General features: G+C 36.4%; 3 protein-coding genes across 3 annotated transcripts in view; 2 read left to right on the top strand and 1 right to left on the bottom strand.

The window, feature by feature from the left end:
• Positions 1 to 1,875: 1,875 nt before the first annotated feature.
• LOC136805912 (exonuclease mut-7 homolog) overlaps positions 1,876 to 22,062 on the bottom strand; it is a 42,634-nt gene continuing 22,447 nt past the window's right edge. Inside the window, exons 12-19 of the mRNA XM_067062488.1 lie at positions 15,294 to 15,403; positions 14,410 to 14,584; positions 13,950 to 14,076; positions 13,223 to 13,268; positions 12,669 to 12,836; positions 12,180 to 12,233; positions 5,063 to 5,191; positions 1,876 to 4,115 (exon numbers count right to left, since the gene is read on the bottom strand). Of these exons, the coding sequence (XP_066918589.1) occupies positions 3,738 to 4,115; positions 5,063 to 5,191; positions 12,180 to 12,233; positions 12,669 to 12,836; positions 13,223 to 13,268; positions 13,950 to 14,076; positions 14,410 to 14,584; positions 15,294 to 15,403 (1,187 nt within the window). The 3' untranslated portion in view covers positions 1,876 to 3,737. The remainder of the gene's footprint in view (positions 4,116 to 5,062; positions 5,192 to 12,179; positions 12,234 to 12,668; positions 12,837 to 13,222; positions 13,269 to 13,949; positions 14,077 to 14,409; positions 14,585 to 15,293; positions 15,404 to 22,062) is intronic.
• On the top strand, positions 6,447 to 12,070 carry LOC136805895 (transient receptor potential channel pyrexia-like). The gene is made up of 5 exons (XM_067062467.1): positions 6,447 to 6,774; positions 7,185 to 7,623; positions 8,006 to 8,253; positions 9,358 to 9,483; positions 9,953 to 12,070. Exons 1-5 carry the CDS (start codon positions 6,652 to 6,654, stop codon positions 11,957 to 11,959), a joined length of 2,943 nt encoding a protein of 980 aa, XP_066918568.1. The 5' UTR covers positions 6,447 to 6,651; the 3' UTR covers positions 11,960 to 12,070.
• Positions 19,465 to 21,363, top strand: LOC136805894 (uncharacterized). Its single transcript, XM_067062466.1, has 3 exons — positions 19,465 to 19,881; positions 20,371 to 20,495; positions 20,749 to 21,363. The coding sequence occupies exons 1-3, from the start codon at positions 19,575 to 19,577 to the stop codon at positions 21,289 to 21,291; spliced, it is 975 nt and encodes a 324-aa protein (XP_066918567.1). The 5' UTR covers positions 19,465 to 19,574; the 3' UTR covers positions 21,292 to 21,363.

Here is a 22,062-nt window from a genome sequence, read left to right as displayed (position 1 = left end):
ATATTGGCTCTAAACGACATCAACAATTACCACAAAAAGACTTGCTTTTAACAAAAGATTGCTAAGCAGACGCGATTCTTGAGGTCGATTCGTACGCCAAAACAAAGCATATCAAAGGGGTGTTGGTAGCCTACAATTTAAGTTAAAGACGTGAAAAAAAGAAGTGGGTTAAAAAAATTCGCCCTTTCCTCGAAGCGTGTAAAATGCCAGGTATGGCGAGGGTATACAAAAACCATATACCTTATCGGGGAAACAAATGTCGGGGTTTTAATGAGTCGGCATTTTCGTCACTTTTCCCCGACCAAAATTTCAAATTCGTCACTTTTCCCAGACCAAACTTACAATTTAGTCACTTCCACCCGACTAAATTGTCCAAATGAAATGGTCTCCTTCACTAGCTCGAAAATAGATCTTACAATCCAACGTTTAAAGCACTAATTTCGGTTAATAAAGGCGTAAAAATTTAGATTTAAATTTTGGTTGGGGAAAAAAATCGAGTAAAAGTTTTGGTCGGGGATAAAAAACCGGGTAAAAGTTTTAGGTCGGGGATAAAATCAGGTAAAAGTTTTGGTTGGGTGATACAATGACGGGGATAAATTTCGTTGGGGAAAATTTCGTCACCCCCTAAAAATTTTCGTCACTTTCGTCACTTTCCCCCGACATTTTTTTCCCCGATAAGGTAATTGAGGAGTGGGTATAACATTAATTTTATATTAAAAATGGAAGAGCTTGTATGTACACTATATCTCCAATCACTGCATCGTTATAAAGGTATACTTTGAACTCATGCCTAGGCTGGGTTAAAAATAGTCTGTACGCAGACCCGATATCTACGGCTAATTTCAAAATTCAATGCCGTACTACGAAGCGATCAACATGAGATACACTCTGCTACAGAGTAGGTAAAAAAAATCGCACATGGTAGACCGAAAGTTGTTACAATTTTCATCGAAAGAAGTACTAATGACTTCTTAATGCAAGCATATAATTATTATTGATTAGACCATAATGACCCTCTGATAAACACACGGAAGTAAAACTCAATCAATACAAACATATACAAAAATACAAATTTACATTGAAAATACCCGCGTAAAGCTAGAATTGAAAAAAATTACACCTATTTATTCCTACTAGGGTTACAAATTGGAGTTGGTTTGAGCGTATAAATTGATGTTGATTTCAAACACACTTACTCTAAAAGTAAATGGAGGCACAACTAATTCAGATGGAACCTAAAGAGCATTCTCAAAAACTTTTTTTATCAAATAGCTCACCACTTGACTATAAAGAATGGACTGTTCTAGAAAAAATTTGTATCTCATATGTTGAGGAGCTCTTTTTTGGGAAAGGATTTTTTTTCAATTTTCCAGGACCCATTGGATTTTCTTCTCATTTTTTACCACCTTGGATTTTCGGCCTCGTCCTACTGACCACCCTGGATTTTACACTCGAAAAAGCCTCCCTGGATTTTTTATTTTCAAGATCACCCTGGACATCACAGCTCCTCAATATAGGGAGTACAGACTATATCTGGAATAGCCAATGATTATGATTTGGAGACTAATCACAAGCGATGCAAGTCCGAGTGATACACAGGCTAATTAACTATTAACCCCAACTTATTAATCAGGTTTTTGTCCTGAGGCCATAACAGACACTAGAACATCGAATTTCATAGGAAAATGGTAAAAATAAGAAAATGTAAGATTATATTTAGGCTTAAAACTCAAAAAGTTAAGAGCATCCCAAGGCTTCAAAGATTTTGAATGTTCTTACTGAAAAAAAAACGTGTAATTCAGATCATCACCTCAAGTTGTCTCAGCATCACCTTCAAACGTTACTTGATAATTTTTGATTAATGATCTTTAATGATATACCGGGTGCGTCAGAAAAAACTTTGGACGTTTGGCGAGCCACTGAGGCCGAACAAAGTCTTGTTTAGACTCAAAACCACTTTTATTAGAAAGAGGACATGCTAACTTAAATTTTGCGGTATAACTTTTTAAGTTTGGTCAAGTAGTAGTCAAGTTATAAGCTTTTGAAGTTAAAATTCACTTTTCGAAAAGTGTGAAAAACACGTAATAAAAGGGTATTAAATTAAGCATTTTTAAGCGTTTTCGATAAGAATTTTTTTCAAATATTTCTAAAAACTGACTATTTACTAAAAACTGACTATGTTGTAAACGAAAACTGCTTTTAAAAGTATATCACCAATAAAAGTGGTTTTGAGTCTAAACAAGACTTTGTTCGGCCTCAGTGGCTCGCCAAACGTCCAAAGTTTTTTCTGACGCACCCGGTATGATTACTCTAACTGAGAAAGAATTATCGATCAATCGAAGAATCGATGATTGATGACAAAAACGTGGGCATCACTTGTTCAATTCAAAGATAAAAAATCTTCCACAGCGCAACAATTTAATGTCCTTATACGCACGTGTGGTTTTTCTCACGGCTTTCCAAAATCTTGTACACTACCATTTTCACAAGGTTTTCTGCTGACTTTACAAACTACACGTTTTTTTATAGGAACATCCAAAAATTTTGAAGCCTTCCGATGTTCTTAACATGTTCTTATTTTCACCATTTTAGGGCAATTTTTGCCTATTTTCTTAAGAAATCGGGTGTTTTTAAGTTCACTAAGCCTTAAAATGTTCTTAACTTGTTCTTAACATTTTGGCCATCCAAGCCTTATGTTCTTATATAGTTCGTTCTTATATAAAAAACACGTGTAAAGGATCATTTTTGTCAGGGCATCATAAAAAAGTCGTTAACATTCACTTGTTTACCATCATATAGATGGTTATCAGTTCAATGGATGCTCAAACGGTGATAAGAATCTTCATTCAACAATCAATCTCATTAATCCATACAGACAGTAGAGAGGTGTAGTAATTACCAACAATTCTCAAATACCAATGAAACTAAAAAGTTTGCTTTCTTTTTTTTAATTTGTAAGTGGCAATTCCATTTTATACCCATACAGGGGGATGGACGAATATTTCCTAGGGGTAATCCGAGAAGAATCTCCAGAGGGTCTAATGGAAAGTTTTTCATTTTTTCCAGGGAGCTATTCCAATAACTTCAGTGGGTAAATGACTAATTTTAGTTCGTCTATCCTCACTTTAAGGTATGAAGAAAAATTTTACCAAGGGTTTTAAGGAAATTTTGTCAATTTCGAGGGGTTATCTACACACTTTGAAGAATTTTTTTGGCTCGAAAAGATACGTACACTTCCCTATATGGACAATAAATGGAACAGCCCATAACTCATTTCGGATTGCTCATATCGTATTGCCAGTGTTTTGATACTGTAAAGTGTGTTAGGAGAGGGCAGGTCGATGAAGATCATGAATGCCAGTAATTAAAATTTGCCCTCCAAAAAGCTTTCGCGGTTAGTGATAACAACAAATCCGCAAATCCGAAGCAAAATAGTTCCACATGCTTGCAAGATAATGATATTAATATAGCTTCCAAAAATCAAAGGGTGTTTTGTGAGGTTTTTGAAGACCTTTAAGAATTTTGACAGTGGATAAAAGCAATATCAATTGAATATTCTAGTGACTATGGTAAAACCAACAAGTGTAAAACTTTACAGTCACTTAAGTTTTAATTATCGTAATAATGTCGAACATACCAAAAGAACCAATGAAACGGGTAGGTAGAAATGGAAGAAAATAATGATCAAAAAAGTTGCACCAAGTAAACACAACAATGCTCGCTTTATCCCCAATCAGCTAGCCGGGTTTCCCGTACGCACTAGCATCGTATTCTCGTTTATCGATCATGTCGGCGTACGTCTCTTTCACCGCTTTGTGATGAGATCCTTCCCAAAAAACTTTACCGCAACAATTACACACGTAAAAAGTCGTTACATCTTCAAACAACTTCTCCCAGTTACCCGTCCTTAATGCACGTTCAAACTTAGTACCAGATATAAAATCAAGTTGTATTTCAACTCCGTTCTCGCATAAAGTGAAGTTTGAAAGGTCTACTTGTTTACAGCCAGTGAGTTGCTCAGCCGGCATTTCTGCCTGTCCTATGTCATGTTTTAACTCGAATATTATTTGCATTTCTTTTGAAGCAATTTTCGTGTATGTATCCGAGTTGCAATCCTGGAAATAAGGAAATGGATATTTGAGGATTAGAGTTGGTCTAAACCAATAGTCATTAAACAGTGTAAAGTACAAAGAGGAATGAATACGTAGGGGTAGCGTCACTTTTAAAGTCGGGGGTTGGGATGGTTAAATATGTCATTCTTTGTCGTTCTTTTTGTCTTTTTTTATGGTTATTTGTCCTTCTTATTAGATGGTTTAGAAATGCTAGTTGAAGAGTCTCCTACTTTGCTCGAGCATTACCCTATTCCCGGAAGCTTTAGATTAGACAGTGAGTAATCGCACACAATGTAAGAGAGATTGGTGCAAAACGATCGTTAAGATACTTCGAAAGAGACAATTTGTACTTAAGACACTCTCTGATTTCTATTATGTCTAAGAAGTGTACAAAAGCATTATTTTTGAATAAAAATTAAATATAAATTATTCCATCCGTTGAAAGTTCCCAATCTTTTTGGAGAGAACAACAAAAATCGCAGATTCTTCTATACAAAAGTAAGGACTATATTTTTTTAAGGAGTAATAGAAGTAAATAGAGAATTATAAAAGTAGAAAATTCTTGTCCTTTGGTGTAAGTCCAAACGTTTTTACGAATCACTCTTCCTGCAAATTAATTAGGCCTTATTTCCAGGAATCATAGGAATTGGGCTATTCCAGAAATAGTCTGTACTCCCTATGTTGAGAGGGTGTGACGCCCAAGGTGGTCAGGAAAATGGAAAATCAAGGGGGATCTAGTTTTTCGAGTTCTGGGGTGAAAATTCAGGGTGGTCAGTAAAATGAGGTGAAAGATCCAGGGTGGTCCAAAAAAACAAAGGGGGATCCTGAAAAATTGAGGAAAAAATCTGGGGGGGTGTCCTTTTCCCCAGAAAGACCTCAACATAGAGGGTACTTTTTTTCTGGAATAGCTCATTAATTAACATGACAAACAAACGGTCATTAGTTCTTACCACGCATCTAGAGAGGATATCTTTGCTTCTGATGGCAATATGATAACGTGTGAAAACCATCTTAACTTGTTCACGTGGGGTACCGTCTGGTACCCACATCACCATGTCTTCACCAACGTAACCACGGATCTGAGAATGAAGAAAAAATAGTGCTGTAAATAGAGATAAAGCTTTTATACTTTGTGCTAGCCAAAATCAATAACAGTGCTCAATGTTAATGATAACAAAGCTTTTTACTAGTTTGACTCAAACTGGGATAAAGTTTTTAAAGATTTCAATTCATGATATGCATCACTGCAATGTCTTCTGACATTACATCACAGACCCAATAGCTGGTTGGTTGTAAGTGACGTAAAATCAGTCAATACATCACTTGCAACCAATCATCTGTTGGGTCCGTGGAAGACATTGCAATGGTGTATATCATGAATTGAAGGTAGGGCTCCTTTATTGGAGACAAACACAGAGAACGTTATCATCAGGTCGCCGCTCTAGTTTTATGGAATTTTTTTTTATGGAATTTTCAAAAACTCTGTTGTTTTGTCATCTAGAAATTTTTGATGGGAATCAAAAGCCCCGACTAAAATTAATGCACTGCACTGAACCCGATGCAGCATTACAACATAGTGTTCTAACATTGAAAGTACCATCGAGACCTGAGAATACACCTTTTCGACCGCAGCCGCCAATTGCCACTTGGCATTTTTTTGTCCGTTTTATCACCCTAAAACCGTCCCAGTCTTTTTTCGGCTACGGTCGAAAAGGTGTATTCAAATTATAATGGTTAGGTATGCTATGAAGCGAAGCACAGGCTGTAAAACCTTTTTGGAGGTTTCAGCATCTTTTCACTTTCAGGGTATAAGCATAATCGCTTGAAAGTTTTAAGGTAACAAAAATGAAATATTTTCCGCGTCATGAATATCCATTGAAGATTTCAAAACAAGAAAATGTTTGATTTATTTATGAGGGGGTATAAAATGAAATTCATTCATGTTTCGTCATAGAAGGAATAGGACTAGTCATCAATAATGCATCACGTTACAAACATAGAGCAGGGGAAATGGGACGAGAAAAAAATAAAGAAAAATCAGAGAAGATAGCAGGCAATAATAGGATTTATACAACACTTTTTGTGAAGTTCTTTATGATACATATCACAACTTAGAAACATAAAATTGAAAACCACTAGGTCGTAAAATGTGTTTGCCGAAACGGTAGAAATTAACGAAGGAAAACAATTAAGAGATTGTTCATTATGAAAAACTGAGTCAGCATAAAATATTCTGAATCTCATGTCTCTCAGTGTCACTGTGGTAACTAAATAACGGAAAACAGTGATTTTAAATAAAAGATTTTAAAATGAAAATTGGGGATACATGAGAAAAGAAAAAGTAATAGTTCTGGTACGGGTGAGAGAGTAAAGTTATGATTCAAAATCATTCTTATTAATGTAATAATCTTTGAAACGTAAAACAATTTCAGCAAGAATTTAAATATTGAAAAAAAGATTAAGTCAGAAATTGGATTGTCAAAATTTCACAGAGCAATAAACGTTGAAAACCATCGGGAATCAACATTGAAAACAGAAGATGAAGAAGAAAAGGATAGCACCGATGGTGTTTACTGAAGAATCCAGTGGAAGAGAGAAAGATTACCATGAATTTTATGGTCAACTTGAGGAGAAGAGAGAACCAGCAAAGTCAGCTGTTCAGGTAAGTTGCTTTAACGTAGTTTTTTAATATTGAAACCTTAATTTGGTATAATGGGTTTCAAAGTTAAAAACAAGATTTTCTTTGGGGGGGGTGCAGAAAGGTAAGGGATGCAAATTGGTGCCTCTGATCACTTATTTCGGCGCCCTTTCGCTTTTTTATACACATTAGAATAAGAATTTTTTAGCCAACAAGAGAAAAAATACCCAAAAATGTTCGAACGCTCTCCGCTCGAGTGATTTTTACAAAGATAGTTTACTTTTAATAGGGCGCGCAAAAATCCAAACTCTCAAAAATGTATCCCTAGGTTTGCTCGACCCACCAAGATACTGTTAGTCATTATGAAATACTCTCCTCGAGTTAAGATTCGGGTTGAAGTAACACCTAAAGTATCCCTTTTCTTACAACAACAGGTTTTGGAGGAGCGACAAAAGATTCGTGACAAATGGTATACGCTCAGTAATTCAGTTCGCAGGCTTAACAATGTCAAGAAATGTTTCGAAAAAGTACGCGACGATTTGCATCGTACGGGTTTAAACAAAAACTGCGATTTGACCACGAATTGCTTACTGGAGAATGCATTGTCAGAGGAAGTGAAGCAGGTTAAAGACTTACTGATGGAAGAAGAAGCGAGAAGCGCCAGAGTGCCTTCTGATTGGTTAATACGATATTTCATAGAACTAGCAAAGGATTTTGGGAAAAATGATGTATCATGCGTAGATTTCGCATTGATCGAAAGTAAACTGAAGCAAGGTGCAGAGATAGGAGCTGTCGATCGATGGGGTCAAAGTGTGTTGCATGAAGTGGCAAGGATTTGGCATGTAGATGTAGCAAAGTTTTTCCTCTCACATGGTAGGTATACGCTTTCTCGTATGCACCAACCGAACGTATATATTAAATAGCATTTGCTTAACCCTTTGTGCGCGCTGTTTTTTTTGAAAAAGTTGAAATTTTTCTAAATGTTTATTTTTGAAACTGAAGACTTTAAAGTGCCATAAAATCTTATGATTTAGAAGATGGTTTTGGTACCATTAGAAAGCCATTTTTATACTCTTTCTAAAAGCATTTGGTTTATGTCCCTTTAAATCAAGTGGTCAGGAGCTATGGCCTCAAGTCTGGGACTCAGTATTTTGGCTTGTTTTGGACGCATGTACGCGTCCCTCGTGGTCTAAGGCTTAACTAACTATCTAATCTATTGGTCACATAGACATGATTTTTCATCTAAATCTTTTAGGTGCTGATATCAATTTACCTGATAATTTTGGACGCACACCATTGCACGTAGCATGCGCAGTAGACTACCCAGAGATGACAGAATTCTTGTTGGAGATGGGCGCCAAGTTGGAAGCACGAACGAACGAAGAGTCGCAAACACCTGTTCATTACGCAGCACAGAATGAAGCAACTGCTAGTTTGAAAATTTTGTTGGCTCGTGGAGCAAAAATTAATGTTTTGGATTACAAAGAGAGAACGCCATTACAGGTTGGTGTGAAAAACGATTCCACGTTCATTTTGTGTATTTACATTATTCAAATTGCAGTGAGGTATTCGGGCATTTAAGGTATGTGTTCACCTTCCTTGACACATTCTCTTTAATTGATCATATCTTTAGAACAACAAATTTTTATACATCAAAAGTATATATTTTCTGAAAGCCAATAGTATTCTCTTTCTAATGGTAAAAGTTTCAGCTGAATTTAAAAAACTGGGCAGGATATAATTAAAATCTTAAGAATTTTAACCTTACCTACTTCAAAGAAGTTAAAGTCACCCATAGCTTTTGAAATTTGAAAAAATAATTTCGATACTATGTTCCCAATAGATTGAACCAAAAAAATGTCTTAGGATTTTTTTTTGGATCGACTTTAACTCGAGAAAACTTAAAAATTGTTAAAATTTGGAAAAAAATCATTCATTTCTCGATTTTTTTTTTCCACTTAACCTGAACTTGTGAAGCTTTAACTCGATTAGAAAGAAAATCCTAAGACATTTTTTTAGTTCAATTCTTTGCCGAAAATATATAAAAAAAATTAAGTTCATAGCTAAATGCTATGGGTGACTTTAACCTCGTTAAAAGTAGTATGGTATGGTAAAATTTCATTTTTTTCTACATCAATTTGAAATTTTTGACGAGATAATTACTGTTTAATTAAGTAATCAGAGAAATGTGTCAAAAATGTTACTATTCAATAGATGTGAGAATAAACATCAGCTGAATTCTCTCTTTTCTCTTTGTTGTTTCCGAAAGAGACAATTATTTGAGTAAATAATCCATCATAAGACGAACTTTGTTTTAAAATTTAAATGGTTATAACTCTGGATCAAAAAAAGATTTTAAGATCGCGATTTTACCAAAATGAAATCCAGTAACTTTTCTTCCACTTTGACTGAAGAAAAAATTTTTGACAAAAAATCGGAAAAAAGGTGTACACATACCTTAAACTAATACGTCCCACTCTCTGCAACTTGAACAGTCAAAACGTTGTGCAAATTCGTTCGAGATAGGGTGATTTCGAATGACAAAGTTGGTTGTTGAAGAAATGTATTTGATTTATAGTCTATATTCTGCTTTCATTCGTTTTCTAGTTGGCAGCAGAACTAGACCGGTCGACCACAGCAGAATTACTGTTAGACGAGGGCGCACCAGCGGGCGTTTATGATGATAGCAAATTAGCTACCCTGACACTCATGATTGAAAAAATGCCCTCAGTGGTAAGTACAACACATGCATCTACTGACTTTTATATAGCCTGAACAGGGCTATATCCGCCATCTTTTGTCGGAGTTTTTTTGAAAATGGTACCCGCAAAGAAGCCATCGCGTTGTTAAAAGTCAACGTCAAACGGCGCTACATCACTGCGTATTTTCAAGGAAAAGTTGATCTAGCGCTCTTGATGCATTTACACCGCTATCGAGTAGTGCTACCATTAGGGTACCACAAAAAACTCACATCAAAGATTTTGCTTGACCGGGGTTAAGAAACTTGGTCCAGGGTATGTAAAGGTCAGTGGTTATATCCTTTAGTAAAAATCCTGGAGGTGTATCCTCTGAAAGCAAAACCTTAAGCTGTAGTTACACATTGGCTCTGAAGGGCCAAATAGTCCAAAATCGAATGCAATGGTGAAATTTTTAGTTCGACACGATGATTCGATATTAACTTTCTCCTATATTTTCTTTTTAGGCATTGAAAGCACTGGATCAATTCTATACTGTAAGTCGAGCCAACCGAAAACAATATTGCTACTTGAATTATCTCATACCACCAATAGAAGACAAAACATGTTTCGCAAAGTCTCCTTTACACGTCGCCGTGGAATTCAAACAGTACCAAATATTGTTGCACCCTGTCTTTCAAAGACTGGTAGAAGTCAAATGGCAATCTCTTGGTATGTGGGGAGCCTTATTTTATGGCTTAATGAACTTGATCATGAATCTGTTATGGACAATTCGGCTGTGCTTGATCCCTATAAAAGCTGACGAAACGTATAAGGGAGATTACTTAGCGGTCAATGCTTCATTTGACGCTTTAGCAGTTTTCGCCGTGGTTTGCTTGTTTGTATCTGAAACAAAGGAGTTTTTGAAATCGACACGGTTCACGGAAAGATTTAAAAGGTGGCGTGAGAGCAACATCCAACGTGATTTGAAGTTTGCGCACCCTAGATGGCCGGAAGAGCGCGCGTACTTGGAGCGCGAGATCCGCGCGTGCGAAGATTACACATCATCGTATTTCAGAGACAGATGGAACTTCTTGGACTGGTTAACACAATTCTTAATGGTAGCTACTATCATTCTACACTTATTCAACATCACATACCACACCAATTCGACTAGTGATTGGTTTCGAGGGATCTCATCCGCGACACTGCTCTCAATGTGGTTACGTTTGCTGAAATACGCACGACCGTTCCGCTCGGTCGGCCTCTTCGTTGTCATGTTGAGCCACGTCATTAGTGATACGTTACGTATTTTGTTCCTCACGCTCCATATTTTCATCCCGTTCGTGGCGGCGTTCTGGATGATGTTCGGTATATATAATATTAAAGGGTACACGTTAACGCACGGCGAACTTCTTTACAGTATTTTTCAAATCGGAGTCGTGGGAGATTACGGGGGCGAGGAATTAGAGAGACACGCGCCCGTTCCGTCAAAGTTACTCGTCGGCGCGTTCATATTTCTTGGTGGAATTGTCATCTTGAATTTATTCATCGCTCTGTTATCAGATACTTTCCAACGGGTGTATGATAATGCCAAAGCAACCGCCCAAATGCAGCGGGCGGCAACGATTATCGAGATGGAGAACACGTTAAGTTCGACACGCCAACGACACCACAATGAGAAAATCATCCGGAGATGTTCGCCTGAGGTTCTGTACTACGATGATGACACCATAGAGGAAGATAGCGCCATGTTGAAGAAAATGACACACCAAATTAAAGCTCGTGTTGAAAAGGTACACGATTACTTAGAAACTCAAGTTTCTGAGAAAACGATCAGCCCAGACCACGTGAACCTAAGTCATGACACGTTGAGAACGAACGAACAGCTTACATACAGAGATCACGATGTGAAATATCTTGTGCAAGCCTTGAATGAACTAAAAGCTGACTTCTATAAAACAACCATACAAACCAGAGCTGAGATAGCAGGCCTCGGGCTAATGATGAAAGACTTGATTGACAATCAAGAAAAAATGAACACAAAGTCGAGAAAAAAGAAAATTATTAATGACATTAAGGAAAAGAGCAGCACTTATAAATCGAGTTCAATAACTTCTGAAGAACAACAACGAGTAGAGCTACCACCATTGACACGTGATTTTGTCGACCAAAGAAAATTACCTACTAGAGGAGACAGTAGCCGACACGGAGAAACAGATGATGACCAGACTGAACATAAATCCAAAGCTAATGAGCCACTACCTCAAAAGGATGAATCAATTGTTACCCGAGTGGAAAGTGTTGAGGGGAAACCACCCGAGAATGATTTTTACGAAGGGTATACGTTCAAAGGGAGTGGTGCAATGAATGATGATCAAATTATCAAACGAACTTGGGGATCAATCTTCACGCAAATGTCCGAGGGAAATGCTCTCCGCAGAATAGCGGAAGCCGCCTCAGCACGTGAACAAAAATTTTTGAAATTTACAGACCAGAATGATATTCACCCGAATAAATCATTCAACATTTGAAGACAATGATTATTTATAACTTCCGATTTTTTGTATATTTTGATAACGTAATTTAAAAAAAAATTTTGACAACGTAATTTTTTAACAATTTTTCGAAAAAAGAAAACTAAAGATAGATAAAGTTTTAACACGATATCTTCATAAGGCCTCAAATAAATAAATAAATCAAAATATCTCCAAATCAATATCAATAGAGAAGAGGAAAATAAAATTATCTTACCATGAAGAAGGGCTTTCCTCGTGTTAAAATGATTCGTTTTTCTTTATGCGATATCTGAAAACGAAACCAGAAATTCTTTTCCAAAAAAATTTAGTTCCAATTTCTAGGTAAGCGACTTTAATAATAAAAGACGTTTAAAAAAACTTTCTGTTGAACAGTATCAAACCATTTTTTCATTCGTCAGAACAATTTAATCAAATCTACCACCGTTAAGCATAAGATTCTCTTTCCCGCACTAAGATTCTCCTGACTTTTCCGGGATTTTTCCCGTTATTTTCTCAGGGATAGCCGGCATGAGATTGGAAAGGCTATTCTACTTAACGCAAAATCTTGTGTTTACTTACAAAACAGCCTATACTTCCGAATCTTATTTTTTCAACTACCCGGAGTTCTGATCTTTTTCCGGTAGAAAAGTGGCAGTGGAATCTTAGTGCAGGAAATTGGAATCTTATACAAGACGGTACGTTCTTAGTCCATGGTCAGACTTACTTGCAATGCAACAGAATGATCTTGACCATCCTCTAAAATGAGTGTGTCCACGCCACAATTACGCAATTGTCGACCCAGTCCTTGTAGCATGGTGTCACAAACTACTTTCAGTTTCGTTGATGGTCGAGGAATCCCTTTATAAAGTGGCTTGTTATCGGGCAACCGTACCTAGAAGTCAATACACATTTTGTTATAAGAACAAACTTTATAAGAACATAAGGATTCGATGCTCAAAATATTAAGAGCAAGTAAAGAACATTTTAAGGCTTCGCAGACTCGGAAACATCCATTTTCTTAGGAAAATGGACAAAAATACTCACAATATGGCGAAATATTTTTAGGCTTAAAACTCAAAAAGTTAAGAACATCGGAAGGCTTCAGAAATTTTGGATGTTCTTATAAAAAACAGCGTGTAGGGATTCCATTTCCTACAACACACTGAAATAATTTACATTTGACCAAATTAAGTAGTTTTAGTAGAGTAAGTAGTTGTAGTAGAGTAAGTAGTTTAAGTAGAGTAAGTGAATTAGTAACGAAAATATAAAACCACTTACCTTTTCTTTATTTTCCCGTTTATCGTATTTATCTTTTCGTTGTTGTCTAAGAAAAATATGATGTGTTATTCTCATCTTCCAACAGATCCTGATTTCTCCACACACTGTATGGTTTCAACTCGGTCAGGGGTGTTAAAAGGTTCCGTTACAACTGGTAATAGCCGTATTAGCTCAAGTTCTCCAAGTCACAAATTTCAGGAGGCCATCTGAAATCTTTCTCAACTAGAGGGCACCATTATGCAAGGGGTCACCTAAATCCCTAGGGGGGGCTACAACTTACACATTTAGACAAAGCCATACACGGTGGTTGCTACTACGTAAGTAATCTACCTAGGATTAACATTTGAAATTTTCAGAATGCTAGAGGTGAAACTTCAACCTTCCCCAAGCATGTAAAAGCGATGCCTTTGAAATTTGTGCCGCCTTTCGGATGACATCTGATTCTTCGAATGAATCTAGAACTTTCTTTGTTTCGGCGTTTTAGTTTTCAAATTCTGGCGGTAAAGGTTACTTCCAAGTCCAGCGTTTGTATGGAAAACAATCGCAAGCAAGTGGCTTCAAATCCTACAAACCTAACTGGTTTCAGACGAGATAGCCTCTCTATCATTTAAAATGATAATCTAATTTTTTCGGAGTGTTTATTATTCCATAGTTTCCAAGCAGGTCGTTGAGGACGTTAAAAAGGTCAATAATATGGAATAAGGTAGAAAAATACAGTATCACTTACCCACCAACCGGTTTAGTTTTCAGCCATTTCGTTTTCATTTTCTCTTTGGTGTTGAAGTTCAGGTCATACTTTTTCACAAAATAACACAGCCTATCGTAAACCTCTAACAAGCAGTAAGCATCAAGGGCTGTGAAAAGGAAGATCGGAAGATTCACAATTAAATTTGCTAAATTCAAAAGTGTGAATAATTTAGAAAGTCTAATACCCTGTATCCACGAATAGCTACACTTCATCAAATCTGATGTAAGACTTAAAGTTTGGTTAAACCGGTATACCCACGTGTCTCCTATAAATCTGTTGACGTTGTTGCTGTTGACGACCAGAATTGAAAACAAGATGGCGGACTAGTCAGCACTAAATCTTGACACGTTTTCTATATATGGGTAATCCGATTCAGTCAAGTAGTTAGAGATCAGCGGCAACAACATAAATTACTCAGAACAAAGAAGTTTCCCCTTACCTGCGTAGTATAATTGTTGTTCTTGGAGTGGTCGACGTTCCCAATCGGACACTTGAAACGTTTTATCGAGACTTTTACCCAGAGTTCTATTGACCAGCATGCTAAGGCCTTTATCAAGTAAACTTTTGTTGTCAAGGTTGTAGAGCTCATTCTGGACCATTTGATGGGGTAAAATCTGGAGAAGGAGGGAAAATGTACATATCAATCAAAATTCAATAATGGTAAAAGAAATTCCGAGGCTCGGCCACTGAGTTTGTATATAAAACTTTCTCAATCCTGGTCAACAACCTACTGATCCTGGACTAAAATAGGGTATATCCCCCATCTTTGATAGGACTTTTAGGAAAGTGTTGACCGGTGGATATGGATACGTTGAATGCATTTACATCAAATCCAGGCAACACAATTAAGTAATGTTAGCGTTAGGGTACCATATACCAATATCTTTAATTGAAAGTGTAAAAGTAACAATGGGCGAACTTTCAAGTTCAACTGGTGACACTAATACGATAAACGCGTAAGAAAACTGAAGGTTTTAGAATGGAGTAGTTTATAATCCATGTAATACAGTAATAAGGGTGTTATACGATACTATGATAGTTGTTAATGGTAGTTAAATGGTATTTCTTTGGTGCACGTTTTTTATAAGAACAAACTATATAAGAACATAAGGCTTCGCTGGCCAAAATGTTAAGAACAACTTACGAACATTTTAAGGCTTTGAGGACTCAAAAACACCCTATTTCTTAGGAAAATGGTCAAAAATATTCACAAAAATGTCAAAATAGAACATTTTTAGGCTTAAAACTCAAAAAGTTCAAGGACACTCCAAAGGCTTCAAAAATTTTCGATGTTCTTATAAAAAATACTACGATAAAACATACCTTTTGACTGACACCACATAGATCTACCAGAGATTCTGCATTCTTGACCATCTCTTTGGCGTATTCAAACATCCCAATAATCAACTTCATATCACCGGTAATGCCATAACCTTCAATAAGCGAGAAAAAAGAAGACTTTGAAGCACAAAGGAATTAAAAAAGAACAAAATTTCACTCAAAATAGAGAACAACCTGTCACGGAACATTTTAGACGATCGATTAAATTCAGCGGTTTTTTGTTTACTAAGTCCTACAATATATGTGACCCTCCAAACGATTTGGAGTACATTAAAAACGAGACCGAGACGATGTACTCCAAATCGCTTGGGGGATTTTAACATTTTTGTGTGGTTAAAACTTAATTATGTTCTAGTCGTGTCAAGAGAAAAAAAAATACGCCAAATCAATAAATTTCTTTTGACGCGTGTGGGAATTGACGTCAATCAATACCAATATTCAAAGATTTACGGTGAGGACGGCCAAGTTTATCTAGTACCTCGCCAGAAACCTAGATTCTTCATTTCGTTTCTTGGTGGGTAGAAAAGCCTTTCAAGTGTTCTGTCACAAATTTTTTCCATACTTCAATGAGCTGGAAATTTTCAAGTAACGTCAAAAATCCAAAACATTCCAAAAAGTGGAATAGACGTTACAGTGTAGAAAAAAGTCGTGGCGTCTATGTATTACTCTGCTCCAGAGTGTATCTCACGTTTATCGCTTCGTAGTACGGCATGGAATTTGAAATTAGTCGTAGATACTCGGTTTGCGTGCAGAAAACTATGTATAGGCTAGGCCGAGTTGAATCGTTAGAATGTACTTGAATTTTCTATCGTGTCAAAATTTTTCTGTTGTATGGAATACACTCTTGAAAGGCAAAAAATGATTGCGAACCTCGTTCTCGAAGAGTTGTTGCTAGGATACTTCAACGTTGTCAGACATCAAAATTGAAAACGGTCTTGTGGGAAAACATATTATATGTGTAAACGTCGTTTGAAGTAATTATTTCATTGGAAAACGAGGCCCGCAATGCTGTTGATTTATCTCGAGAAGTGTGTGAAATTTCTTAAGACGAAAAAATCAATTTCAGTTCCCTCCTCTAACTTACTAGTAATTACTGAAAAAAGGTATTATTTGCTCAGACTTTTTTATCAGCTTTTTAGCAGAAGCAAATAAGCAAAACCTGTTAACACTGATATATTGAAAAGGGTTTTTAATCTTTGATAGATAGCGACCTGTTGATAAAACTATATGAGCCGACGTAGAAGTAGGTAGAAGTGAAACCCTTCTGCTAATCATTAGAAAGCGTAGGTTTAACCACTTAAAGTTGGTTAAGCCGATGCCAATTATGACCAACCGTTTTGTATGATTTATCATATGACGTCATAAATTAACAATACTAGTTATCATGTTTTGATGAGCAAAGAGTATAAAAATTTGCAAACGAGAATAATTCATAAGGAGATAGATTTGTCAACCTTTGAGTAGAAGAGTAGAAAAGTGATTGTCAATTGGCATACGACTGATTGTAGCTGGCTGTTGTAGAACTTTGAGGAATAGAATCAGGCTGAATCAAAAATCATGATAACCAGGGCGGCAAAGAGGAGCTTAGGCTAGGCTTAGTCTAAAAGAAATGGGAAAAATAATACTGGATTTGAAAGGGTTTTAAATTTTCTCACTTAAATTTTAAGGAAGAATTGAATAATGCAGCTTGACACGATGCTGTTAAGAGCCATTTTTTTTAAAAATCTTCAGAATAAAGAAAGTGTGATACCTCACCCTCTTAGATTTTGATGAAATTTTGACCAAATGATCCATCACACAAGAAAATAAGACTATGAAAATTTCACCTTGATATCTCAAGTAGTTTTGAAGATACAGCGTCTCAAAGATAGGCTACTAAGCGAAAATTGACCCCTAAAAATCATGAACTCTGGTGGGGAGCAGATTTTGAAAGCCAATGAATTTTTATTCAAGTACATTAGAAAGCTGATTTACAGTGGATTTCAAGAACTTTTTGTAGGGAATCAGAAAAAATCAAATTGAGTCTCCAAAATTTTCCCCGAAAATCTTTAGTATCTCCTGTAGAGGGCCTCAAACTTTGTGTAATCTGGGTTTAGAAGCACTTTTAGCTGTCTGCTGATGGTCCTTGGAGACTTTTTTGAAGCAAACTTTTGACTTGGAGTGGTTTACTGGTGGGTTTTGGCCACAAAAATAATATTTTCAGGATTTCTATTTTTGCGTAACCGTCAAAAATGGCCGAAAAAATTGCTATTTTGGCAGATCTGGAGCAAAATTCAAGATGGCTTATCTTTTTGAACCCCCTACAAATTTTTTTGAAACTTTCAGTAATGCTTCCTTAGTAGGTCTAGTTTATAACCTCAAAAAATCTCAGTGGGGCCTTGAAGTCTCTTAAAGATATGATCGATTGAAAATTTGCTTAACTTCGTTGTTTTTTCCCTCCTAAAATGCTAAATCAGGCCCACTTAAGGGCTCTAAAGGTAAATTCTTGTCAAAATATTGGTTGATCTTCTCTAGCCAACTAATCATTGGCATTAAGGGAACAACTGTAAAAAAATTCAGGTCATTTCCATTAACAGATGACATTTTATGACTGTTTCTTTATTTTTAAGTTTAGAATATGTAAAAAAATGGGACTGACATCTGGCCTTTCCTACCATTCCAGGGCCTATATTTTCAGGAAAAGCATCAACCTTTCACAGTTTGGTAAATATTACTCCTAAATATAAGCAGGTTACTTCAACTAAATGGGTTTAACAGTACTTAATTCCTATTCAAAAACTTTTTAGACTCATTCAGAAATCCTACTTTGACAATAATTTGCGCTTTACCGCAAAATTTTTAAGTCCAAGTGTCGTGATTAACTTTAGACTGTCCAATATCTCTATATTTATGTACACTGACAGCCTTACTTGTTGATTCTTAAATAACTAAGCAACATTAATAGGGTGATATTTTATGAGATACTGCAAACAATGATGTTTAAATCTTCTGGACAAGAAATATTGGACAGTCTAAAGTTAATCACGACACTTGGACTTAGAAATTTTGCGGTAAAGCGCAAATTATTGTCAAAGTAGGATTTCTGAATGAGTCTAAAAAGTTTTTGAATAGGAATTAAGTACTGTTAAACCCATTTAGTTGAAGTAACCTGCTTATATTTAGGAGTAATATTTACCAAACTGTGAAAGGTTGAGGCTTTTCCTGAAAATATAGGCCCTGGAATGGTAGGAAAGGCCAGATGTCAGTCCCATTTTTTTACATATTCTAAACTTAAAAATAAAGAAACAGTTATAAAATGTCATCTGTTAATGGAAATGACCTGAATTTTTTTACAGTTGTTCCCTTAATGCCAATGATTAGTTGGCTAGAGAAGATCAACCAATATTTTGACAAGAATTTACCTTTAGAGCCCTTAAGTGGGCCTGATTTAGCATTTTAGGAGGGAAAAAACAACGAAGTTAAGCAAATTTTCAATTGATCATATCTCTTAAGAGACTTCAAGGCCCCACTGAGATTTTTTGAGGTTATAAACTAGACCTACTAAGGAAGCATTACTGAAAGTTTCAAAAAAATTTGTAGGGGGTTCAAAAAGATACGCCATCTTGAATTTTGCTCCAGATCAGCCAAAATAGCAATTTTTTCGGCCATTTTTGACGGTTACGCAAAAATAGAAATCCTGAAAATATTATTTTTGTGGCCAAAACCCACCAGTAAACCACTCCAGGTCAAAAGTTTGCTTCAAAAAAGTCTCAAGGACCATCAGCAGACAGCTAAAAGTGCTTCCAAACCCAGATTACACAAAGTTTGAAGCCCTCTACAGGAGGTGCTAGAGATTTTTGGGGAAAATTTTGGAGACTCAATTTGATTTTTTCTGATTCCCTACAAAAAGTTCTTGAAATCCACTGTAAATCAGCTTTCTAATGTACTTGAATAAAAATTCATTGGCTTTCAAAATCTGCTCCCCACCAGAGTTCATGATTTTTAGGGGTCAATTTCCGCTTAGTAGCCTATCTTTGAGACGCTGTATCTTCAAAACTACTTGAGATATCAAGGTGAAATTTTCAGGGTCTTATTTTCTTGTGTGATGGATCATTTGGTCAAAATTTCATCAAAATCCAAGAGGATGAGGTATCACACCCTGAAGACTCTTAAAAAAAATGGCTCTTAAGCATCATCATCGTATCATCAGCATGTTTACTGGGTACGGAAGCAAACAACTGGCGTAAGACGAATCATCAACATTCATTCCCCATTCAATCCGGCATGGCTTATATGAAATCAAGTTCTCCAAAGTTCTTTGGCGTTGGTATTGGAATCTTGTGGGAACGAGTCTGGGTGAAAGCGCATAACCAATGGCAGTGGGTCAACCATGGCGCACCCTCATTTCTCAAGGGCAACGATCGGCTTGTCTCAACACCCTGCGTGTTAGCTGATGGTAAAGTTTTCGTAATTACGACTGAGGGAAACTTGGTGGAACGTGTTTGGAATGGTAAAGGCTGGGTGTGGACAAAGCATGGCAAACCATTTGAATACGTCAAAGTACACACAACGAAATGCGCCACATCGCAAGGTATGTAAATCTGAGTTCATAGCGTTCACAGCTCCAGACAATACGAGGTTCTTATTTTATTACATATGACTCTTGATGTGTGTCCATGGCATGTGTATCCCTATTCAGTACAGGTCTTTTGTCGAACAAAACTCTCTATTTCAATAATCCCACTCGTGCAAATATCATTCTATTATGAAAACACGTTTTTTTATAAGAACAAACTATATAAGAACACAAGGCTTCGATGGACAAAATGTTAAGAACATTTAAGGCTTTGAGGACTCTAAAACTGCCAATTTTTTAGTAAAATGAACAAAAATACTCATGTTAAGAACAATTTTAGGGCTTAAAACTCAAAAAGTTATGAACATCTCAAGGCTTCAAAATATTTTGGATGTTCTTATAAATAAACGTGTAGATATGTAAGTTCCATCAAACTCCTCTTACCAGATCTTTCAATGAATTACGAATCATCTCTAATAAATGAATCTTTTGTATAATTTTAAGGTAATGAAAGAGGTCGCATCTTTTTGGTTGGCATCGATGGATGTATCTACCAACGTGCGTATACGTACAAGTATAACAAGTGGGGATGGTATTGGAGGAATAATGGTTGTCCCCCTGGAGCACAGGTGAGCATTTATTGTTTTTCTTTTTTTAGCATTTGTCAAAGCCGGTGCAGATGTGCTGTTGATTTTTATCATATTTCTCTGAAGCTTAAGGAATCGATACTGAATTTTTTTTTCTTTCCGCTAAATTTTCGATCATTGAACATCTAAGAAACATCGAAGGAAATGAAAGCCAACTGAGGGTTTAAACCAAGTACTCAACTTGATAGCGCTTTAAGTCTGTGTTTACATGACCATTTTTTCTTTCTGTCTATAGATTAAACATGACGGTATCGATGCAAGTTACTTGCACAGATTTTCTTTACATGGAAAATACTTATACGCCGTTGGCACCAATGGAAACTTATACCGATTACTGTTAGGAACAAATCACCATGGTACATGGCATACTCTAAACAGACCTAATAATGAAAAGATTGCACATCTTTCTGTGGGGCACTCCGTCATGGTGACCACCGAGGTACACAGACTCTGGCGTCATTGGAATCACGCAGGTTTTAGTCTTAAAGGCGAGCGCCCTCATGGCGTTTTACCAAGTGACCCGCCCCTACAGATTTCAAAGTCTGTTGGATATCCCGGTGGTTCTTGTGGTGGTAACTCTATTTTGGCGGTGCTTCAAAGCAAACGCAAATTATGGGGAGCAAAGTTTACGTCGGAATTCGGACCAAGATCTTACGAAGATATTGCGACAAGCGACAAAGAGTTAACGAACGTCCCTGCCATATCAGGAGAGTCCGGGAAATGTCCGAAACTGTTTGTAACAACCGTTTATGGAACAGTGGTGGAATATTCGAAATAAAATCTACTTTTCCTTGTATTTATTTACTACCAAACCTGACCAAAAAGCTATTCTTAATTATTAGCCAGCTAATGAATCTTTGTTTTTAGTTCAATTATTAAGAAATGTTAATGTTATTCTTGTAATAGATTCCAGAATAGCTGAGTGTTACTTTCGTGCAAAAGAATACAATTTTCTTGTCATTCGCTACTAAATCTATGCTTGAAAGTGCCAATTTTCTGGGGGATGCTGCAAGTAAAGAAGGAGTATTGCTAAAGTGAGTCTCATAACTGTTATCAAAGTGTATTGCGCTGTTCCATTTAATTTCCATACAGGGGTGGGGGGTGAACATTTCCTTGGACCCCCTGGAAATTCTTCTCGGAATTAGAAGGATTTCAACATGATGTGCCATTGACATAAATAGTTGTTAAGTGCTCGATATTTCATTGATTGCCATAAAATTTAACAACAGCATTCGAATATTATCTGGCTTGTCTAAAATACATCGTTAGCAAATATGGGAAGGCATCGAACAATGCAAAAATGTCTTTAAAGGTTCTATTCTTAAATAGTGTTCCCGTTTCATATCAGACACATGTCTCATATCAGGACGGTGTCTCACTATTGTTTTTTTGTGCTGAATAAATAAAAATCGTTTTTCACCTCCTCTTTCTGACCAATCTTGCTCCACATATGTGTCAATTTAATGTGAAATAGCTTGTAAATTAAAATTCATGAGTACGTTAAGGGAACTAATTTTCGCGGGAACTAATTTTCACTTTTTTCGCGGTT

Source organism: Clytia hemisphaerica, unplaced genomic scaffold (genome assembly GCF_902728285.1).
Source record: "Clytia hemisphaerica strain Z4C2 unplaced genomic scaffold, Clytia hemisphaerica genome assembly, whole genome shotgun sequence".
Lineage (NCBI taxonomy): Eukaryota > Metazoa > Cnidaria > Hydrozoa > Leptothecata > Clytiidae > Clytia > Clytia hemisphaerica.
The sequence above is the reverse complement of the archived record's forward strand: the minus strand, read 5'-3'. Positions and strand labels throughout refer to the sequence as shown.

Coding starts and splice junctions, on each gene's coding strand:
- LOC136805895 (XM_067062467.1), top strand. CDS start 6,652: ATGAAGAAGAAAAGGATAGCACCGATGGTGTTTACTGAAGAATCCAGT. Junction 8,254..9,357: donor AAGAGAGAACGCCATTACAG/GTTGGTGTGAAA, acceptor TTCGTTTTCTAG/TTGGCAGCAGAACTAGACCG. Junction 9,484..9,952: donor TTGAAAAAATGCCCTCAGTG/GTAAGTACAACA, acceptor TTTTCTTTTTAG/GCATTGAAAGCACTGGATCA.
- LOC136805894 (XM_067062466.1), top strand. CDS start 19,575: ATGGCTTATATGAAATCAAGTTCTCCAAAGTTCTTTGGCGTTGGTATT. Junction 19,882..20,370: donor GAAATGCGCCACATCGCAAG/GTATGTAAATCT, acceptor TATAATTTTAAG/GTAATGAAAGAGGTCGCATC. Junction 20,496..20,748: donor GTTGTCCCCCTGGAGCACAG/GTGAGCATTTAT, acceptor TTCTGTCTATAG/ATTAAACATGACGGTATCGA.